This window comes from Taudactylus pleione, unplaced genomic scaffold, assembly GCF_031769625.1.
Source record: "Taudactylus pleione unplaced genomic scaffold, aTauple2 ptg000938l, whole genome shotgun sequence".
NCBI lineage: Eukaryota > Metazoa > Chordata > Amphibia > Anura > Myobatrachidae > Taudactylus > Taudactylus pleione.
This window is the reverse complement of record NW_028285339.1, coordinates 677,319-699,472: the sequence shown is the minus strand read 5'-3', so window position 1 is coordinate 699,472 and position 22,154 is coordinate 677,319. Positions and strand designations below refer to the sequence as shown.

At 47.2% G+C, this 22,154-nt stretch overlaps 1 protein-coding gene across 4 annotated transcripts in view; it reads left to right on the top strand.

The window, feature by feature from the left end:
* JSRP1 (junctional sarcoplasmic reticulum protein 1) overlaps positions 1-22,154 on the top strand; it is a 442,040-nt gene that overhangs the window by 360,250 nt on the left and 59,636 nt on the right. For 3 of the 4 annotated variants that reach the window (XM_088459842.1, XM_088459841.1, XM_088459843.1), the window contains 2 exons: positions 9,350-9,396; positions 13,621-13,780. In XM_088459842.1, the coding sequence (XP_088315968.1) occupies positions 9,350-9,396; positions 13,621-13,780 (207 nt within the window). The remainder of the gene's footprint in view (positions 1-9,349; positions 9,397-13,620; positions 13,781-22,154) is intronic. The other variant, XM_088459844.1, reaches the window with a different exon arrangement.

The window sequence follows — 22,154 nt, the reverse complement described above, 5'->3', positions numbered from 1 at the left end:
ACACGCCCCCAGCCTCTGCGAGAATATGCTAATGAATGCATGCGCATGGCAATTACAGCAGAATAAGCAGACGCTCATTGAGAACATTGGACCCATACGCACAATAGTGGTTGACCTAAAACTCACGCAGACATAGCGAGACTTCCTGTATGCAACTAGACCTCAGGCTGCGTCTGCTGTTTCAAGGGCTTAATTATGCACGCCCCTGAAACGGCGTCCAAACGCACAGGCACGCCTGCGTTTGCCCGACGACTCCCCCGTCACCAAACACAAACAGCACTTCCTGTCAATCAAATGTCCCTGGGGCTGCGGACTCCCTGCATATGCATACTCCATCGCACTGGCCAGTTTGCTCATGCGCACTGCATACGCATGCGCAGAGGAAAACCATCAACTGATTGCGTGCGTCTGCATCCGTGCGTTCCTTGCTGAATCAGGCCCTTGGCCACTGCACAATCACCGCTCACCGGGTGCAGGTAATCAGCGTGTCAGTTGCCAGCACACAGCTCTCGGCATCGGAGTTGGAACAACCACTTTTTGCCATTTTTTGTTGTGTGGGAGCAAATGATTATCGTTTGTTCCCACACACTGGTCAGTTATCATTCCAGCAAGCCATCTAGTTGGCTGGTTGGAACAATTTTGTCCTAGTGTATGGCCAGCTTATGTCTCTGCACTACCTCCCTGACCCCTGCTTACTCACAACTACCTATCTGAACTACCCCCCTGACCCCTGCTTACTCACTACTACCTATCTGCACTACCCCCATGACCCCTGCTTACTCACCACTACCTATCTGCACTACCCCCATGACCCCTGCTTACTCACCACTTCCTATCTGCACTACCCCCATGACCCCTGCTTATTCACCACTTCCTATCTGCACTACCCCCTGACCCCTGCTTACTCACCACTACCTATCTGCACTACCCCCATGACCCCTGCTTACTCACCACTTCCTATCTGCACTACCCCCATGACCCCTGCTTACTCACCACTACCTATATGCACTACCCCCATGACCCCTGCTTACTCACCACTACCTATCTGCACTACCCCCCTGACCCCTGCTTACTCACCACTACCTATCTGCACTACCCCCATGACCCCTGCTTACTCACCACTTCCTATCTGCACTACCCCCATGACCCATGCTTACTGACCACTTATTATCTGCACTACCCCGATGACCCCTGCTTACTCACCACTGCCTATCTGCACTACCCCCATGACCCCTGCTTACTCACCACTACCTATCTGCACTACCCCCATGACCCCTGCTTACTCACCACTACCTATCTGCACTACCCCCATGACCCCTGCTTACTCACCACTGCCTATCTGCACTACCCCCATGACCCCTGCTTACTCATTCCTTCCTATCTGCACTACCCCCCTGAGCCCTGCTTACTCACCACTACCTATCTGCACTACCCCATGAACCCTGCTTACTCACCACTACCTATCTGCACTACCCCCATGACCCCTGCTTACTCACCACTACCTATCTGCACTACCCCCATGACCCCTGCTTACTCACCACTACCTATCTGCACTACCCCCATGACCCCTGCTTACTCACCACTTCCTATCTGCACTACCCCCATGACCCCTGCTTATTCACCACTTCCTATCTGCACTACCCCCTGACCCCTGCTTACTCACCACTACCTATCTGCACTACCCCCATGACCCCTGCTTACTCACCACTTCCTATCTGCACTACCCCCATGACCCCTGCTTACTCACCACTACCTATATGCACTACCCCCATGACCCCTGCTTACTCACCACTACCTATCTGCACTACCCCCCTGACCCCTGCTTACTCACCACTACCTATCTGCACTACCCCCATGACCCCTGCTTACTCACCACTTCCTATCTGCACTACCCCCATGACCCATGCTTACTGACCACTTATTATCTGCACTACCCCGATGACCCCTGCTTACTCACCACTGCCTATCTGCACTACCCCCATGACCCCTGCTTACTCACCACTACCTATCTGCACTACCCCCATGACCCCTGCTTACTCACCACTACCTATCTGCACTACCCCCATGACCCCTGCTTACTCACCACTGCCTATCTGCACTACCCCCATGACCCCTGCTTACTCATTCCTTCCTATCTGCACTACCCCCCTGAGCCCTGCTTACTCACCACTACCTATCTGCACTACCCCATGAACCCTGCTTACTCACCACTACCTATCTGCACTACCCCCATGACCCCTGCTTACTCACCACTACCTATCTGCACTACCCCGATGACCCCTGCTTACTCACCACTGCCTATCTGCACTACCCCCATGACCCCTGCTTACTCACCACTTCCTATCTGCACTACCCCCTGACCCCTGCTTACTCACCACTACCTATCTGCACTACCCCCATGACCCCTGCTTACTCACCACTTCCTATCTGCACTACCCCCATGACCCCTGCTTACTCACCACTTCCTATCTGCACTACCCCCTGACCCCTGCTTACTCACCACTACCTATCTGCACTACCCCCATGACCCCTGCTTACTCACCACTACCTATCTGCACTACCCCATGACCCCTGCTTTCTCACCACTACCTATCTGCACTACCCCATGACCCCTGCTTACTCACCACTACCTATCTGTACTACCTCACTCCTCCTTACCGAACACAATCTCTCTGCACTACCTTACTAACCCCTGCATACTCACTACTACCACTCCGCCCTATTCCCTTGACCCTTCCATACCAAGCACAACCTCCCTGTAGTCTGTACTATCCCACTGGTCCCTCCATACCAAACACTGCACTGCCTCCATGACCCCTCCATGCCCACCAAAACCTCCCTTGACTACATAACTGAATTTTCTCTTAATCTGTAGCATCTGAACTTGAGTTTTATAGCATTCTATTTTTAGTGTGTATGTATGGGTCATAGATTATACCAATACTTTTTACCAGTCTAGTTGGCCACATCCCCTCCAGTCACTGACCACACCCCTTTGTGGGCCTTTATTATTACATTCTCCTGTGGGCCCTTTATGTTCCAGTCCACCACTGCCCACTGTTTATGCTCTGAAGCATATCTACGGGTTATGCGGAGAAGTACAAAACTCAGTTGCATCTCTTCTTGTGGTTGAAAAGGTATTTAGTTATGATACCGATGGCCGCATGGGGAGGGTTAGGGTTAGGCTACGGGAAGGGGGGTTAGGTTTAGGCACTAGAGGGGGAGGTTAGGGTTAGACACCCCCCCGGGAGGGTTAGGTTTAGGGTGCAGGGAGGGCGGGTTAGGTTTAGGCGCTAACGGGGGGGAGCTTAGGGTTAGGCACCCCTAAAGGAGGGTTAGGGTTTGGGGGGGGGGCGGTGATAGGAATAGTTAACTTACCTCCGCTGTTGGGATCTTCTGCATCGGGCTGCCGGCATCGGGATTTGAACCGCCGGGCTCACGTCCCGTGGTCAAACATACTGATTCCGTTGGAAGGGCATAACTAGGAGGTAACAGGACATTTGCATTTTTTTTTGCAAGTTTAGTGAGGGCCTGCCAATGGAATTGTGCATACATGATTACAGACCTATTTCCAAGCCACATCTTTCACAGCAAGGATAGGACTGGTGCAAGAGTGCTCCAGTAATGATGATGCCTGTGAAACCAAGGGGGCGATTCAGACCCAGACTCTAAGCTGCGATTGCTCGCATCCAAAAGGGGCCGGGTATCCAAATTCCGCGATCACACTGTGTGGTGTAAGGACACCCTCTATGTCTTAGAGAGTGGTGGCAGAGTGAGTACACGCCGGTCTAAAGACGCCCACTTTTCTTTCTTAGCACACGTCATCTCTAGGAAGTGTCTGATTAATCAGAACCATCGAGAGCCATCGGAGCAGCACGCAGCACTTGAGGTAGACTCTACCCCGTCACAAGCACTGCGATCACTGCAGGCTGAAATGTAGCATCCAGTCTGTGTACTACGAGCACACGATTCCCAGCCACAGTGACTGGTTCGCACATGCGTATTTAGCCGCATGCACAGACTGGCAACAATCGCCCATAGCGAACGATGGCAGCCTAGCGTCCGGATATGAATCAGGCCCCAAGTGTACTGAGAGGAGCGGTACAGTCATATAGATGCATAGGCCTCTGCATAGGTGTGATCATATACATTTAATTCTGTGTACGCAATTCGAGTACAGTTGCACCCAACTAATATCTTTACTCAACTTAACATATTTTGGTTGAAAAATAAATAAATGAATGTAGATTCTAAAAATATTTCTGCTGCAAGTGCCACAACATGAAATCACAGAGAGAGCAGCCAGGTTGGTACAGCGGGGGGCGTGGCAGAGACATTATGCTTCATTGGGGGCGGGTGCGTGACAGAATGATTGCATCATCATGGCCCACCCACCGCTACACAAACTAAGATTACCGGCATTGTGAAGAAGATGATAAGGCCACAGTGACGCAATGCAGCGCAAATCGCATCATCGTTCCCCCCCCCCCCCCTGCTGTGTGGGCAGGGAGACTTGTCCACCTTTTCAGGTAACCAGTAGTGGCACCCGATTTTCGAGAACCTCCTGTCCATTCTGGGAGGGTAGACAAGTATGCGAAGGTATGAAACACTCCCTTGCCATGAAGCAGTTAATCGCTACTTCTGCAGAGGAAGGATCTGATAGACCAACTAAAATTCATAACCAGCATGTGATTGGACTTTCATGTTCCCAAAACTAGTGGCTTTTGTAATTAAATACAAGCATTTTGTCATTGAATTTACAAAAATAAATTGTCAAGATCATGTTGTTTCTCGAGTTTATTGGTTTGGAATGAATTCTGTAAAAGAGCCTTGCACAATGGCTATGTCTTATTTGGTGACAGCTCTTGATCCCTTTAAAATAGGCTGAATAAATATGATCAGTAGTATCACTGAGAGGAGAAAAGCTGCAATGATAACCGCTTCAGTTTCCAGCAATAGAATAGTCAACATTAAGAATTTTTTTCTCACAATTTTTGACCACCCAATAGATAACAAATGTACGCTCCTTAAAGGGACTGACAAGCTTGAGATGATTCCTCCTTTTTTAATAACTACACCCCCAATGCGGAACTTCTGTGCCAGACCACTGGACGACAGGAGGAGCATATAATTTTTCTCTGTTATATTTAAATAAAAAATACAAAATTAAGACACTTGATTGATGTTTACATTTCCTGCCATTCAGCGATAGCTGGTCAGACCAAGGGTGCTGACTGGGGGCTCATAGTTCCTCCATGTCTTCAGAATTCCATGGTCAAACAACTACAACTAATTATAGCGATGGTCCAGCCCTGTCCCATAACGTTCATTCTGTTCCTCTACAAGACGGGCAGGTGCAGAGTCTGATGTTCAATTGCTTTTTTCAGGTACCCAAAATATCATGGTCCCTTTTAATCCCAGTTCAGTTGCCACTGTGGTAAGGCTTCCTCAAGGCCGGTCATACATAGTGATGCTTTGCTGGCTTAGGTACCTACTTGTCGGAGAATGGTCACATAGCCTCGCTCATGTGATCGGGTTGCAACAGACCTCTATTTGATGGTAGCCTTCTGCCATTCAGAGAGAGCTTAGGTTGATCAAAGGGATTTACACATGATACAAAGGGGATGTAGTCGGCATCCCGGCATGCGGGATGCCGACTGTTTTAATACCGGCACCGAAATCCCGACAGCGGCATCCCGACAGCTGGGATACCATACCCAAGGGTGTAATTGCATTAGAAGCCGAACATCCCGGGCCCTGCCTAAAGTTAAAACCTAGCAGCCTGTTCCAGGAAGTATGATCACTGAGCTGATCAGCACAACATGTCTGTGACAACCGGGGGGCCCCAGCCCGGCTTTAATGACCCTAGCAGTCTACTTTATCCAGCCTGTTCTCTGTGTCTAATTATATAAGGCAGGAGGAACAGATGCGTAATTTGAGGAGAGTGCATATCAAGGGGTAAATGTACTAAAGGTCGATTTTAAACGATTTCAGATCTATATCAATTTGTGTTTCTGGGACTAAAGCCCACATTTACAAACACTTAAAAAACAAATAAAAAATTGTCTGTTTAGTAAATGTGTGATTTAGCCCCAAAACACAACATTTTATTAGTTCGATTTGAAATAGTTAAAAATCGATTGAAATTAACCTTTAGTAAATTTACTCCTTGGTGGGAAAAGATAGCTGTCTTTTCCCCTATGCAGCACATTGCCTGTGTGTCAATGGAACATTGCACATTATAATACAAATGAAGTGTTTGTACATCACAGCTGCTGTGAACAAGGGATGCAGTCAGGATACCGGCGGGCGCTATCCAGCCCGCCGATAGCCCATCACTGACAGCCCGACAGGTGACTAAAGATAGGCGTCAAAATCCAGACGCCTATCATTGGCCCCACTACAAAATACTGACACCCGGCATACTGAACGAAGGTAAGCCGGGTGTCTTAGTGTCTAGCCGCGCAGGGGGGGGGTTAGGTTTAGGGACCCCCATGGGGGACTTAGGGTTAGGCACCCATCGGGAGGGTAAGGGTAGGGAAAGGGGGGGTTAGTGTTAGGCACCATAAGGGGAGGTTAGGGTTAGGCACCTCCCCAGGGGGGTTAGGTTTAGGGTGCTGGGAGGGGGGGCTAGGTTTAAGCACTAACGGCGGGGAGGATAGGGTTAGGCACTAGGGGGGGAAGGATAGGGTTAGGCACTAGTTGGGAGGATGGGGTTAGGCACCACTAAGGGGGGGTTAGGGAGGGAAGAGAGGAGGGTTAGGTTACTTACCAGCCCCAGTCGGGAATTGGGTACGTCGGGGTTCTGCTGTCGGTATTTGATCCAGCGGCTATTCAGCCTCCGGCATTAAATACCGATTCCGTGAACAAGTCTGTGCCTTGTACATTAATTGATATGCTGCTTCGGTTCCGGAAACTTGTCCACTTTTCCAGGAGCGCCTCCCAGCAGTTCCTGGAGAGCAGGCAAGTATGCCCTCTCTTTATATAGCTACTTTGTCCACATCAGTGGAATCATATCTCTAAACATGTATGTTACACAGGATGCATATGACATATATTTGCATGTGAAAGTACTGCATGACAAGAGGTATATTGATTATGTATTATGGTTTATGATGCCTTCATATCCAATTTAAATATGTGCATCTTGGTATAAAAAAAAATATATAAATATATTTAAAAACCCAAACAACAAAACAAATGCTTCGGCGCCATTGTTATCACTATCCTGAAATGTACCGTAACTATCCTTGCTAAATAGGCTTCTGTGTTTTTCGGAGCCAGACTGGGAGCTTCTTAAATATGGAGAAGTCCTATAAATAGACTCCTTTTTTCTCAGAGGATTTCATATATTTAGCAACTAATTTCCCCTCTTCTTCTGCGCATGTGCTATAAACATGGTCTGAATCTGGCTTAGTCATACTTGATATGACTGAAGTATGCTGTTGGACCTGGGGTATATTCAGTGGCGTCCCTCCCCGTGATGACAGAAGGGTGTGTGGCCTTGTTGTCAGGGGGTGTGGCCTGAACCACCATTGTAATCACTCCGGGGGGTCCATGAGGTGCAGACTGCCTCCGGGGACTAGTCTGTGTGTAGTGCCGGCTCCCTCTCTGTTTCAGGTGCCAAGTGCTGCACGTAATGCTACAGTGTAGCACCCGGCTCCTGTCATTGAGGAGGAGACGGCACTTTGGTGTGACATTGGGTGCAGGCTACTCCCCCCTTGTGACGCCTCTTGGTATATTTACTAAGTGGCGGCTTTTGAAAGCAGCCGATTGTCGACTGATTAGTAAATATACCTTTTAGTCTCTTTATAGTAAGGCAAGATAATTTGTTGTATCCATTTTGGATTAGTGCAGTATATGTTGCAGTTCTAAAGGGAAAATACTGTCTCTTGGGTTGTTAGTGGATTCAACCACAAGCTCTATACAGTATAGTAAGTATACCCACTAGTCTCTTTTTTTGTAGAATAAGGCAAACTCATTTGTTGCACCCATTTTAGATTAGGTCGGCAATATATGTTGCAGTTTTAAAGGGAATATACATTCTTTTTGGTGGTGTAATTAATTAACCACAAACTCCTTACAGTATATATATATATATACACATACTAAAATCATTCTTACCTACTCTCCCGAAACAGTCGGGAGACTCCCGAATCTCGGGTGCCTCTCCTGGCCGCTTGGAAGAGCATTCGAGTCTCCCGGAGGTGCCGCCCACTTCCCAAGTAAACTGGACAGCTAATGACGCAATTTGTGCTAAATTGCGTCATTGTAGCCTCGCCTCCCGCTTTACAATGTCGTAATCTTGCATTGTATAGCAGAGCGGCACGAGGGCACAAGCGATTAGTCATGCCCCTGCATCGCCTCATATACCGCATCACAGCCCTCGCACCTTCCCAGCACCACCCCCTTATTCCATCCCATGTTCCTTACACTTACCTAATTGGGTCGGGTTTCTTACTGTCAGCATGCCGCTGTCGGTATTCTGACCACGACATCCCGACCGCTGTGATCCCGTACCCAACCGGGATCGAAAACAGGGGAAAGAGTAGGGCAACATTCTGAAGCTAGGAGGGAATCAATTCAGTGCTCAGTGATTCTGTACCCAACATTGTCACTGCTTTCCTAAAATGAAATAATATATTCAATTACATCTCGATTTTAAATAGAGCTGCAATAAACACTTTAAAAGTGAATAGTTGATTTTTTATCTTTTGGCCTTTTGGGATATATATGAATTAAGGGTCTGATTCAGAGACGGACGCAATGGCAATTAAGTATGCAGATCCAGCAATTGTTTGCCATCATGCATGCGTATAAGCCGCACTACACGAAGTGCAGCGATCACATTGCGATTACGGGTGGTAACTGGGGTTGTCAGCATTTACGGGTGGTAACAGGGGTGGTCAGAAAAATGCAGGCGTGTCTAAGCGAATAAACACTGTTACATGGGCGCGCATAAATTAGCCCTTTTGATCTCCTACGCAGCATGATTGCCCTCTGCCTGCCTGGACTCTGGAGAGCAGCTGATTCTGCGGCAGGTCAGACCTGCCGCAAGGGCAAGATGGCTACTTGATATGTGTCGATGTTTCCGATATTTACGCAGGTAAGCGACGTCGTACGCAGATGAGAAGGCAGAAGTGGGCATCCCTGTGCTTGGGTGATCATTGCATATTTTCGCAGCTGCATTGCCTACAAACTAAGAGCTGCGATCGCCTTACCGTTCATCTCTGAGTCATGAAACATCTGACAACCGTCATTTGTACATTTTATGCAGAAGTTTTTTTTCCATTATTAATACCTGGATAATAAGCCAACCATTATATTTGTTTGTTCTTCTCTTAATTAGAAACAGAAGAGAAAAGAAGGAAGGAGGAAGATACAGGCACCATAAAGGTAAATACATTTTATATTCTTTAAGTAATGAAACAACACAGCCTTCTTGTTTTCCATCGCTGTTTATAATTATGGTACTTATGTACTTATGTATTGTGTGTATGAATTAATATATATATATTTACTATTTATTACATGTGATGCTTTTATGTATTTCTTATTTTTAAACCTTATATTATGTGTATATGTGGATCCTATGTGCACACTGCCCTATATGTTTAGGGTTAGGTTTGGTCTTAAATAAAATTTGTTTTATATAAAGTCCATTGAAATTTCTTTATATATATATATATATATATATATATTTATATTTGTTGGCAATTAGCATATTTGTGTGTATAATCACATTTTAATAATCAGTTTCGCTTGCACCTTGGTTTGCACTTTCACACAAGGATATACTTAGTCATTTTATTGCTAGAAACTTAGGACATTAAGGCATACTTGCCGACATTCATCTCCTTCCTTCCGGGAGGTAGCTGAATGCCTGCAAACAGTGGTGGGCATGGCCGGGCAATGGGTCCGTATTGGGGGCAGAGCTGCACTATCACGTCATCGTGGCCCCACCCCCTCCTCACAATGTCGAAAATAAAGGCATTGTGAAGCAGGGGGCGGAGCCACAATGACGCGATTCAGCACGAATCACATCATCGGGCCCTCCCGGTGCGGGGGTTTCTAGTAGGTAGTCGGGGGGCGTGGCAGCCGGGGTCAGGAGCGGCACCCGATATTCGGAAGGCTCCCAACCAAATCGGGAGGGTAGGCAAGCCTGCATTAAGGCCCCCATTTGCTAACAAGTTTTATAACCAAAGCGAGTGATAAATTTCACTGTGTATGATAAATGGTGCTCCAGCCAATCAGCTCCCAACTGTCACTTTTCTAACAGATGACAGTTGGGAGCTGATTGGCTGGAGCACCATTTATCATACACAGTGAAATTTATATATATGTACAGTACTGTGAAAAAGTTTTAGGCAGGGGTGGAAACAATGCTGCAAAGTAAGAATGCTTTCAAAAATAGAAGTGTTAATAGTTTATTTTTATCAATTAACAAAATGCAAACTCCATTACCAGAAGAGAAATCTAAATCAAATGCTTTAAAAACAGCATCAATTCTTCTAGGTACACTTGCCCATAGGGCCTGATTCAGAGCCGCTCGTAAGTGGCCGCTCGTTCGCTCCGAGCGATGTTTGCTAACTGCGCATGCGTACGGATCGTTATACGCATGCGCGAACCAGTCAGTGCGGTCGAAATTCATGTGCTCGCAAAATAGCGAATGCCTGATAATTTGAGTGACAGAAAGAGGCGTATGTAGGTGGTAACAGGGGAAGGTGCTTGAAAACGGGGAGTGGAGATCCGATCGCAGGCGTGCTTAAAGGTCAAAATGGGCGTTTTATGTGCATAATTAAAACAGCAGCGTCATTCACCACGTCACTGGGTTATTTTATAGCCAGAACTACTCGCAAAATTGTGGTAGCAAAAACCAACCACAAGAGTAGCGAGCAGCTCATACCCTGGTCGATGTACTCGATTAATCTAATAAATAGCGGACATGACGTAGGATGCGAGCGGCCAGGGGGCTAGTTTCCCAAAAAACGACCGCAAGTTTTGTTCGCTCGTTCAGACCTAGAGGCGTGAACAGACCGCAAAGAGCGAACGGTTCATTTGAATATCCCCTATTTTCTGGACGAGCGAGCGCTAATTGCGTCCGGCTCTGAATCAGGCCCACAGTCTTTGCAGGAACTCAGCAGTTAGGTTGTTCCAAACATCTTGGAGAACTAACCACAGATATTCTGTGGATATAGGCTTGCTTAAATCCTTCTGTCTCTTCATGTAATCCCAGACAGACATATGCCCATGTATCAACACTAAAATAACGGTTTTAAGGACATTTTCCTTAATTACCATTATTTTAGTATTCATGAAGACACTTAACACAGGAGATATCACTGATATCTCCTGGTTAAGTCCACCTGCGTTAATTTCCACACTCCCCATACATTAGTACGGGGATATGGAAATTAGGCTATTCATCAAATTCCGAAAATTATGTATTTTTGGAATTTGATGATGTTACTATACGCCACTCTCAGATGGCGTACAGCGGGTTGTACTTACCTGCTGTCAGCTGGGCAGGTCCTCTGCCGGCTCACTCCGTTGCTCAGGTCCCTTCCTAGGCTCCGTCTGCTGCTCTGTGTTCTTACAGCATTGCGGCTGTGAGAACAAAATAAAGTTTAAAAAAAAAAAAAAATCTTCAGCCCCCTCTGCCTGTCCGTGCTGTCTGCTGCAGACCGGGGCAGGGCGGGAGGTCGAGATCCGCGGCTACAGCCAGCCAGGTAAGTGAAGGGGGGGAGAGGGGGGGTTGGACACAGAATTATCGCAGTTGTAATCTGTGCTGTGCATGCGCCGCTTTTGTGAACGGAACGGCGCATGCACAGCACTGATTTTAGCTGCCATAAGGTATGTATAGACAGGGAAAAGTATATATATCCCATCGCAAAAATTACAGCTTTTTGGAATAGATACTTAAAGAAGAGGAGGATTGATTAATCCTCTGGTAATTAGGTAGAACTCCATGCGAGTTCTAAACCTAATCACCTCCAGAGAATTTTTAGATATAATGAATAGGCCCCTCAATTATTTTGAAATTAGGGCTCTGTGGGGGCCATAACATCACTTCCAGGACCCATTGTTCTTCTTTACGCTGAAGATAACGACATTGGGTGTATGTTTGGGGTCGTACAACATATCTGCATTTGTTGTCCCTCCCTATATGTTTTGTACTGCTTTATCCCTCATCTGTACTTTACCTTTCATCGCCTTCATCTGTATGTCCTGTATTGTGCTATCCGTCCCCTTCCCATCTGTATGTACTACATTGTGTATCCCCGTCTCATATGTCCTACATTGTGCTGTCTGCCCCTTACCCATCTTCATTGTACTGTCCGTCTCCATGTGCATGTACTGCATTGTGCTGTTGGTTTCCCTCCCCATCTGTATATCCTGCATTGTGCTGCCCCCTATCTATATGTACATTGTACTGTCTAACCCATATGTATGATATATATTATGCCCTACATCCCCCCTCCAATATGTATGTACTATAGTGTGCACTCCCCCTTTTCTGTTTTATATATTGCGCCCACATGCCGAAATTTTAGATTACCCCCATATCTTGTATTGTCTTCTCCCCCTTTGTCTTGTATTGCCCCCTTTGTGCCCCCTCACCCAGTTTGTGTTGTCTTTTCTCCCCTATGCCTTTTATTGTCTTTGCTCCCTACCCCTCTATGTCTTGTATTGTCCCCTCGGCCTACCCTCTATGTCTTGTATTGTCCGACCTCCCCCCCATCCCTCTCAGAACTCAATGCTTTGGTCTGTCCTCTACCCTGGTATAAGTAACCTCTTTCCCATCCTTCTGCTGCCCTACACTGTGGCTCCATCGAGTACTATCTATCACAGGGTCATCAAGCAGCATTGACGGCAGCATCACAACACATCACATGAAATCTGCACCACTGCCGGGACATTGGATGGGCGGTAAAATTAGGAGTACTACTCTTACTGATCCCCTCCTCTTCTGCTCTTCCACAGTGCCACAGCTAGGTGCCCACCCTGGATCCTGACTGTCCCACTGTGGGACTTTGAGGTTCCAGGGTGGGTGCCTAGCTCTTTCATTGTTGAAAAGCAGAGGAGAAGGGGATCAGTGAGCCTTGGCTGCCAGAAGCAGGACGCAGTGCACCTGGAACCAGCACCCGGCAGTCTGTCAGTTACTGAACAGCAGCCAGAGCCGGAATCCAACCTAAGAGAGCATCCTCTGACCTGTTTGGCACCTGGAGCTCGGACTCCTCCAGAGCAGCCCTCCCTATACCCCTGCAGTTTCGGAAACATTGCTTTAGACAATAGTCTAATATGGGTATCCTTTCAGTTTATCAGCTTTTCAAAGAATTCTAAACCATGAAACATCTCCAGTTGTGTAACACTCAATTGATGAGCCCCATTGCAGAATTTGAAGGGGATGAGATGGTGGTGATTCACTGGGGAGACTTCCAATCTGTTCTCTTGGTCATGAGGACCTCTGGACTTCTTGACCTGAAGGCACAAATATGCTGGCCTCCGAACATTCTCAGAAGAACAGAGCGGGGGCCACCACAGGGCATTGGAAATCCAAATGCATAGGTTTCACCCTATATATTTAATGGGCCACCAAAGATTATCTTCTCATTGCAGGAGACTGTAACTGAATGTGGCGATAAGTATGAACTGAAGATTACAGAGGAGGTTGACCATTTTGTGGAAGTCAGTTCTATTAAGTACAATGAGCCAGAGGGAAGTCACAATCTCTATATGTCGAAACCAGAAAAACTGAGAACCACTGAGTCAAAACAAGGTGAGAGCTACGCTTTGGTCTTCCAGTACTTATAAGTACAGGTGCTGGTGCAGGTAAAAGGCACACAATAATCCCAGTAGTGCTGCTCCATTCAAAAGAACTGGAGGGACTGAGAAATCATGGAAGTAGGGGCTTGTCCAAAAATACACAAACCATTTTAAATATATATTGAATACTGTTTTGACAGTCCTGACTAAAACTTGCATATCCGACAACATGCAGCAGCGCAAGCATTGGTACCATTGACGCAGATAGGGCAGTCACGCAGCATGTAAGTCTAGTCTGACCACCCGCAAACACTGCATCTCTCCTGACACATTGAGACCTCTCATGCTGTGAAGGAGATCACAATTGCTAATGTATGCACGTTCCTGAAACATTGTTTAAACGGTCAGAAACGACTGTTTTTTTCTAAACACCCCCCAAACGCTGACTACCTGTCACTCACTTTGCAAGTGGTTCCTCTGCACAAGGATAATTGCAATGCAATAGCTGCGCAATAGCAAACAATCTCTCCATCTGCGAAAATATCAGCTTTGCAAAAATTTCTGAATGAGGCTCAATATTCCCACATTGTGTGACTGATGCAAACTGGCTAGACTTACTCCTGCATTGCATGTGCAGAACTAAATACATTTAATCATTATATGTAGAACTGTTCCTTATCTTTCATCTATTCTCTCTCTCTCTCTCTATTGTTTTCTGTCTCCTTCCTCTGTCACTCTTTTCTCTCTTATGTATTCCTCTTCTTTTCTTTCTCTTCCTCTCTTCTTTCATGCTCTTCTCTTTTTCACTCTCTTCTCTCTCCTCTCCTATCTCTCTCTCTCTATCGCTCCCCCCTCTCTCTTCACATTCTCTCCCTCCCTCTCTCTCTCACCCCTCTCTCTTCTCATTCTCTCCCTCTCTCTTCTCATTCTCTCCCTCTCTCTTCTCATTCTCTCCCTCTCCCTCTCTCTCTCCCCTCTCTCTCTTTTCATTCTCTCCCTCTCTCTACTCATTCTCCCCCCCTCTCTCTTCTCATTCTCTCCCTCTCTCCCCCCTCTCTCATCTCATTCTCTCCCTCTCTCTCTCCTCTCCCTCTCATCACATTCTCTCCCTGTCTCTTCTCATTATCTCCCTCTCTCTTCTCAATTCCCCCCCTCTCTCTTCTCATTCTCTCCGTCTCTCTTCTCATTCTCCCCCCCTCTCTCTTCTCATTCTCTCCCTCTCTCTTCTCATTCTCTCCCTCTCTCTTCTCATTCTCTCCCTCTCTCTTCTCTCTCTATCTCTCTCTCCCCCCTCTCTCATCTCATTCTCTCCCTCTCTCTCTCCCCCCCTCTCTCTTCTCATTCTCTCCCTCTCTCTCCCCCCTCTCTCATCTCATTCTCTCCCTCTCTCATCTCATTCTCTCCCTCTCTCTCCCCCCCCTCATCTAATTATCTCCCTCTCTTTTCTCATTCTCCCCCCTCTCTTCTCATTCTCTCCCTCTCTTTTCTCATTCTCTACCTCTCTCTTCTCATTCTCCCCCCCTCTCTCTTCTCATTCTCTCCCTCTCTTCTCATTCTCCCCCCCTCTCTCTCTTCTCATTCTCTCCCTCTCTCTTCTCATTCTCTCCCTCTCTTCTCTTTCTCCCCCCCTCTCTCTCTTCTCATTCTCTCCCTTTCTCTCTCTCCCCCCTCTCATCTCATTCTCTCCCTCTCTCTCTCTCTCTCTCTCTCTCTCCCCCCCTCTCTCATCTCATTCTCTCCCTCTCTCTCTTCTCATTCTCCCCCCCTCTCTCTTCTCATTCTCCCCCCTCTCTCTCTTCTCATTCTCTCCCTCTCTCTTCTCATTCTCTCCCTCTCTCTTCTCATTCTCTCCCTCTCTCTTCTCATTCTCTACCTCTCTCTTCTCATTCCCCCCCTCTCTCTCTTCTCATTCTCTCCCTATCTCTTCTCATTCTCTCCCTATCTCTTCTCATTCTCTCCCTCTCTCTCTCTTCTCATTCACCCCCCCTCTCTCTCTTCTCATTCTCTCCCTCTCTCTTCTCATTCTCTCCCTCTCTCTTCTCATTCTCTCCCTCTCTTTTCTCTCTTTCTTTCTGTCTCTATCTATATAGCACTCGGGTTACAGATAAAAGCCAGGGCCCCCTAACAGCCTTAAGGAAATGTTTATATGTGACATTTTTGTGCATTTTCCAAATGCATAATGAACTATTTTATTTTTTTTTACAGATGATGTTTTACATCAGTTACATAATAAACATAAATTGTTGTGCAAAAGTACCCAGGCACAATTCATTTCTTTCTTAAGATGTTTGTAACATAAAAGAATGTCACATTTAAAAAAATTAATAACTAATAACAACATTTCACGTAGTCAGTAAAATAAGAGAATCGGCCTAAGGGCTAAATACTTTTGCAAGGTACAGCATGTGCCCATCAGAACAGAGGATGCAGCTTGCCGCATTGTAAAAACTATTTTTTTTAAAACAACAGAACAGAATTAATGCATATCAATCCTGTGTATTGCTGAACTGAAATACATTTGATTGTTTATACCGAAGGTATAATGAAATCATATTTAATAAATTATGTAATGAGGCTAATATTTGCAGCCCCCCCCCCCCCCCAAAAAAACCCCACCACCTTAATGTAGGGTAAGTTTAATGGCCTCATTCAAGGTGGATACAAAACTCGCTGCTTGTGCATCCTTGAAGTTATACAAATGATGCAGCCGCTGTCTTTTGCGCAGAGATGCCCACCAACGGCTCCTCAGATCTGCTGCTTGTGTACAAAGTCGCAGCATTTAACAAATATCGGCTGCACCATCAGGCCTCTGAGCAACCATAGGAATGTTTGTCGCAAAAAGACGCAGGGGCCAAAACCACTGCATATGAAGATGCAGTTGCTGACTGCGGCACACGCCCCCAAAATGAACGCGACATGTCCTTTACCTCCCCCAAACTGTTGCTGTTTGTCAATCACTCTGCATCCTTATCCACAGTATGACCTCCGTTGCAGGTTGCAGGACCATTGTGGCACTTGAGCAGTGCAGTTTAGAACTATGCGCAGTATAAAAAACATTGCGCCTACCTCTGAATCAGGCCCTAAATTGTTATATGTGTACCCCAACCACATTAAGGGGCCTATGTATCAAGCTATTTGTTACATAAAATTATGCAGAAACTGCAGTATCTGCATAATTTTGTGTATTGTTCCTACTGTATGTACTAATAGCACGATGCAGGAGATTTCACAGAAACCTCCGGCAAAATGTTAATTAGCCCTGCAGATCGCAGTCCCCATTATTATCAAGTTTGGAGTTATTATCGGAGATTGACCCTAGTAGTTTACACCATCTTCAGATGGTGTAAACTGCTTTATGCTTATGGAGGCTCCAGGAGCAGGTACTAGATCTTTTGATCCCTCTACTATAGCTCCCGGCCGGCGGTGAAGGCTGACAATGTGCGCATTTGCAGTGTCAGCTTCCACAGGAGAAGTCTTTCAAAACTGTGAAAGAATTCTACAATTTACCGCAACCACTGTCCCTTCAAATTCCCCTTTGTACACAGCGGGGATATTTTCATTAAAAATTAAAATATCCCCTGCGATATAGATAGATAATAATCATGGTAGTTCCATGATTATTGGTAAATAAAATCCTTAAATCTAAAAAAAATTCGGAACAAGCTGTATATTTCTCCGAAAATGAATTATCTGAAATAAAAAAAAATGGTTTATTTAAAGGAGCTTGGTGAATTTGGCTATTTAGTTTTTTTCCAAATACATTTAACAGTCCAATTCAAAAATTCTCCCTCTGGCCTTGGTAGGCCAGTTCGAGATTGTCAAAGCTCCTCCCCTATAAATTTGTCCACACTTATGAAAAACTGAATGTGATGGGGGCCTTGAGATTACTGAAAGAGATTCGCCAAATGAGTAAAGACTTAGGGGCCTATTCATCATTACTAAAATGTCTCTGGAGGTAATTAGATTTAGAACTCGCATGGAGTTCTACCTAATTACCGGGGGAATTCATCATTCCTCCTCTCCATAACTATCTATTCCGAAAAGCTGTCATTTTTGCGATGTCAGCTTTTTGGGAAATAGATAGTTTTCCCTATCTACTCTACCTTACCGCAGCTGTAATGAGTGCTGCACATGCGCCGTTACATCCGTAAAAGCAGCGCATGTGCAGCACTTCCTACAGCTGCGGTAATTCTGTGTAACCCTCCCAAAAAAAACCCCGTGTATGGGCATGATATTGTCCCGTGCACGCCCCCGTGGGGTCGTACATCGCATCCCCAGATCTTACGGAAAATTCACTCGATCAGGGGATGCGATGTATAACCCCATGTCGCGCTATGCGGGTGAGGTTGGGAGGTGCCGGCATATCAGGCGGTCGGCCACCACTTCGCTCCATGTGTGCATCGGATCGGCCGTCGCCATACATGGTGCATATCGCACCATGTATGGGCCGCATTACTCTACTAGATTTTCAGGAATACTCCCAAATTTTGGAGAGTCTCACGGACATCTGGAAGAGCAGATACCCCTCCTACGTGCCATCCGATTCCTAATGTAGTGGGCGGGATGGGGTAGGCATGATAACACAATATGCTGTAGCGCTGCCCACTCTGCGAGAGGGGCATGGCCATGATGCTCTGATGTGCGTCACGCTCCATCACTGGCCACCTGCATTTCCTCCGGGAACTTCCAAAGTGGTAATTAATAAAATCGGTAAGTATAAATTCAGTTTTTGGTGATGGTCATATTTAACGTACTTACTTCATATTATTTACTGCAAACTGATTGAAATCTTTTGGCACACAGTTATTCCATACTGTTTTCTTGGCATTTGCTTAATAGTGGCAGATGGAACTAGCAAACATACTGTATTTGAAAGAGCAAATGTGCTTATGACATTTATCCATCTGGTCAAAATATCCTGTCCTGATTTGACCTCCACTGCATTTTTGCACTTTATCTGTGTTGCTCGACATTTTTCTGATAAAGTTTGCGGATATAACAACAGAAGAAAACTATGCTTTGTACTTTTGATACTAATAGCTGACCGTCTTTAAAAGAAGCATTTTACAGGTGCAAGGATAAGTAGAATAAGCAACAATCAGGGCATTGCTCACCAAGCTGGCAGAGTGCCACATACTTTAACTATTACTTGGGCCAGCTAGAGATTTTGCTTTTGCAATTGACTATAAAAAATGTGCCATGGTTACCTGATGAAATTAGTTGTTGTGGAACTACTTTAACATGTCTTATTTATTTGAAGCAACAACAAGTGTAAAACAGTCACAGACATGTAATAATAATTTAATAAAAATGCATGGAGTGAATTGATACAAAGCAAAGCAAGTGCAAAGCAGGCTGCTGATTTAGAGGTAGGAGCAACTCCAGCTACTGGATGCATAATGTGTACCTGGAAATGCATTTTGTGTCACAGGAAAACAAATGTAGGATGCACAACCTGATTCAGAGTTGTGAGGGGTCCCAGGCTAGTACCGACCCTAAAATGCATTGTAAAAGTAGAAATGGTCAGTATGTGTGTGCAGCGGGATGTAGACAAAATGTCCACAATGATATTTATAATGTCGACGCCACAATGCAGGGCCGGACTGGGACTAAAAATCAGCCCTGGCATTTAAAGCACACAGGCCCACCTGCTGTGGACTTCATGCACAAAAAACATGCTGGTGCTAGTAAAACGTGGGCTATCACTTTTGGGCCCATATATGATGTACATGTAGTGTTCACTCTAGGTCCGGCGGCAGACCTAGAGCTAGGGAACGCCTGCGCGCGCCGGAGGCCTGGCATCCATTCACCGACGGTGACCGCTGCTCTGCCTTTTTCCCAACCCGCGGGACACTGCGGCCCGCGGGTGGAGGACAGAACCCACAGGCTGTTTCAACGGGGCGCAGCGCTGGAGGGCAGGGTGCTTTCTGCCCTTCAGAAATGGGGCAGGGTGCAGTGCCCTGCTGAAACAGCCTATCAGGAACACTATACATGGTAGCAATATTTACTCTACTAAAAGTTTGTAAAGCTATCTGGTACACATCTAGATTTTACAGGACAATAAAATGCTGCTCTTATTTTGACTCTTGCTGCCTAAACAACTCCTACCACCATAATTACGGATGGAACAGTGTAAGTATGCTGTTACTTGGATGCATTACCTGGATTACATTCCAGTGTCACCCGCTTCGTGTCACCCACTGCCTCTAGTGGGTGAAACTAAGTGGATGACACTGGGGAGAGGCAGTGTTTGATAGGCAGTGGGCGATGCTGCTGAGTGGCAGTAGTTGACACAGGAAAGAGGCAGTGGGAGACGCAAGGGACGGGGAGAGGCAGTGGCTGACGGGGAGAGGCAGTGGCTGACAGGCTGACTGGGAGAGGCAGTGGCTGACAGAGGCTGACAGGGAGAGGCAGTGGCTGACAGAGGCTGACAGGGAGAGGCAGTGGCTGACAGAGGCTGACGGGGAGAGGCAGTGGCTGACGGGGAAAGGCAGTGGCTGACGGGGAGAGGCAGTAGCTGACAGGGAGAGGCAGTGGCTGACGGGGAGAGGCAGTGGCTGACAGAGGCTGATTGGGAGAGGCAGTGGCTGACTGAGGCTGACGGGGAGAGGCAGTGGCTGACGGGGAGAGGCAGTGGCTGACGGGGAGAGGCAGTGACTGACAGAGGCTGATGGGGAGAGGCAGTGGCTGACAGAGGCTGACTGGGAGAGGCAGTGGCTGACGGGGAGAGGCAGTGGCTGACAGAGGCTGATGGGGAGAGGCAGCTGGCAATGTCAGGTAGAGGGTGACAGGGAGAGTGTGACAGAGAGATAGTGACACCGAGAAGAGGCAGAGGGTGACAGGCATACGGTGAGACAGTGGGTGATAGAAAAAGATAGTGGGAGGTGGTGAGGCAGTGGGTGACAGGGAGAGGGTAACGGGTAGAGGCAGTGGTCGAGAGGCAAAGAGTAGGGAGAGGCAAAGAGTGATAGGGAGAGGCAATAAGTGATGGAGAGAGGCAATGGGCGACACCAGGGAGAGGCAGTGGGCAACACCATGAAATGGGTGACAGAGGGGAGGCAGTAGGTGACAGAGTATGATGGTGAAAGGCAGTGTGTGCCAGGGAAAGGTAGTGGGTGATGCCTGGTAGAGGGCGAAAGGCAGTGGGTGATGGGGAGAAGCAGTGGGTGATATATAGGAGGGCACTAGGCTAGATGGGAAGGGGGAACACTAGGCTGGAAAAGGGGGTACACTGGGCTTAATGAGGGGGGCACTGACTGGACTGTCTGGGTGTTCTTGCTGAGGGGCAGTTAGATGGGAGAGCGGGCTGATTGGGGAGCAAAGGGGAGAGACACTGGGCTGGCAGGGTGGGAGACACTGCAATGAAGGGTCAGTGAGATAGTGGGGAACACTGGGCTGGATGGGGGGTCACTGTGGATAGGGGGACTGGGCAGGATGGGAAAGAGCAGAGAGAAGGTTGGTAGGTGGGAACACTAGGCTGAATGAGGGGGATCACTGTGACTGGCTTGGGGATTCTAGGTGGGGGCAGTGAGATGGGTGCAGTGGGATGGTTGGGGAGGGAAGGAGGGAGACACTGAGCTTGCAGGATTGGAGACACTGGAATGGGGGGTCAGTAATGGTGGGGAACACTTGGTTGGAGAAGGGGTAAAACACTGGGATGGGAGCACTGACCTGCTGCTGTTCCATTTCTGCTGGCCCCACACACTTGCTGCAGCACTGATCACTTACACGACAGCCTCCTGAGCAGCCCTTCCGCGTTAATAACCCCTGGCCCCCGCCGTGCATCAAACCTGGCCGACGCGTCATAACGTCATGAAGCGCCCGCACATAACAGTGGGCAGCGCATCAAGATGCCAGCTCACAGGAGCTGGCTAAATAGTTTCCAGCCGCACAGATTCACATGGCCGCCGGCTGCGTAATGACGTAATGACGTGGCCGCTTCATGACATCATTATGCAGCTGCGGTGAATGTAAAAAAAGCAGGCTGAATGCCGCAGTGCCGGCGGTAACCCTGCGCTCTGTCGCATCGGCCCATCTGCCCGTCGGCCCTTCTGCCATTTGCCAGAAGCCCGATGGTCAGTCCAGCCCTGCCACAATGTCAACAGTTAGGATGTCAGGGTCACGTTACCGCAAGGACCCGTAAGACACTGCTGTAGCCATCTGGAGCAGGTAAGTCTCCAGGGACGATATTTTGACATTCTAACATTGTGCCATTTTCATGATGAATGTGGCCATATAATGCCCAACCCTATGTAGCTGCGGGTAACATAAATGATTGTTCTGGATCTGTAGTGCACAAGACTTTACATAGCATCTCTGCTCATTGAATTAACACAAGCCCCATAAGATTGGTAATAGAGATGAGTGAACGTCTATGAGGACCTCCA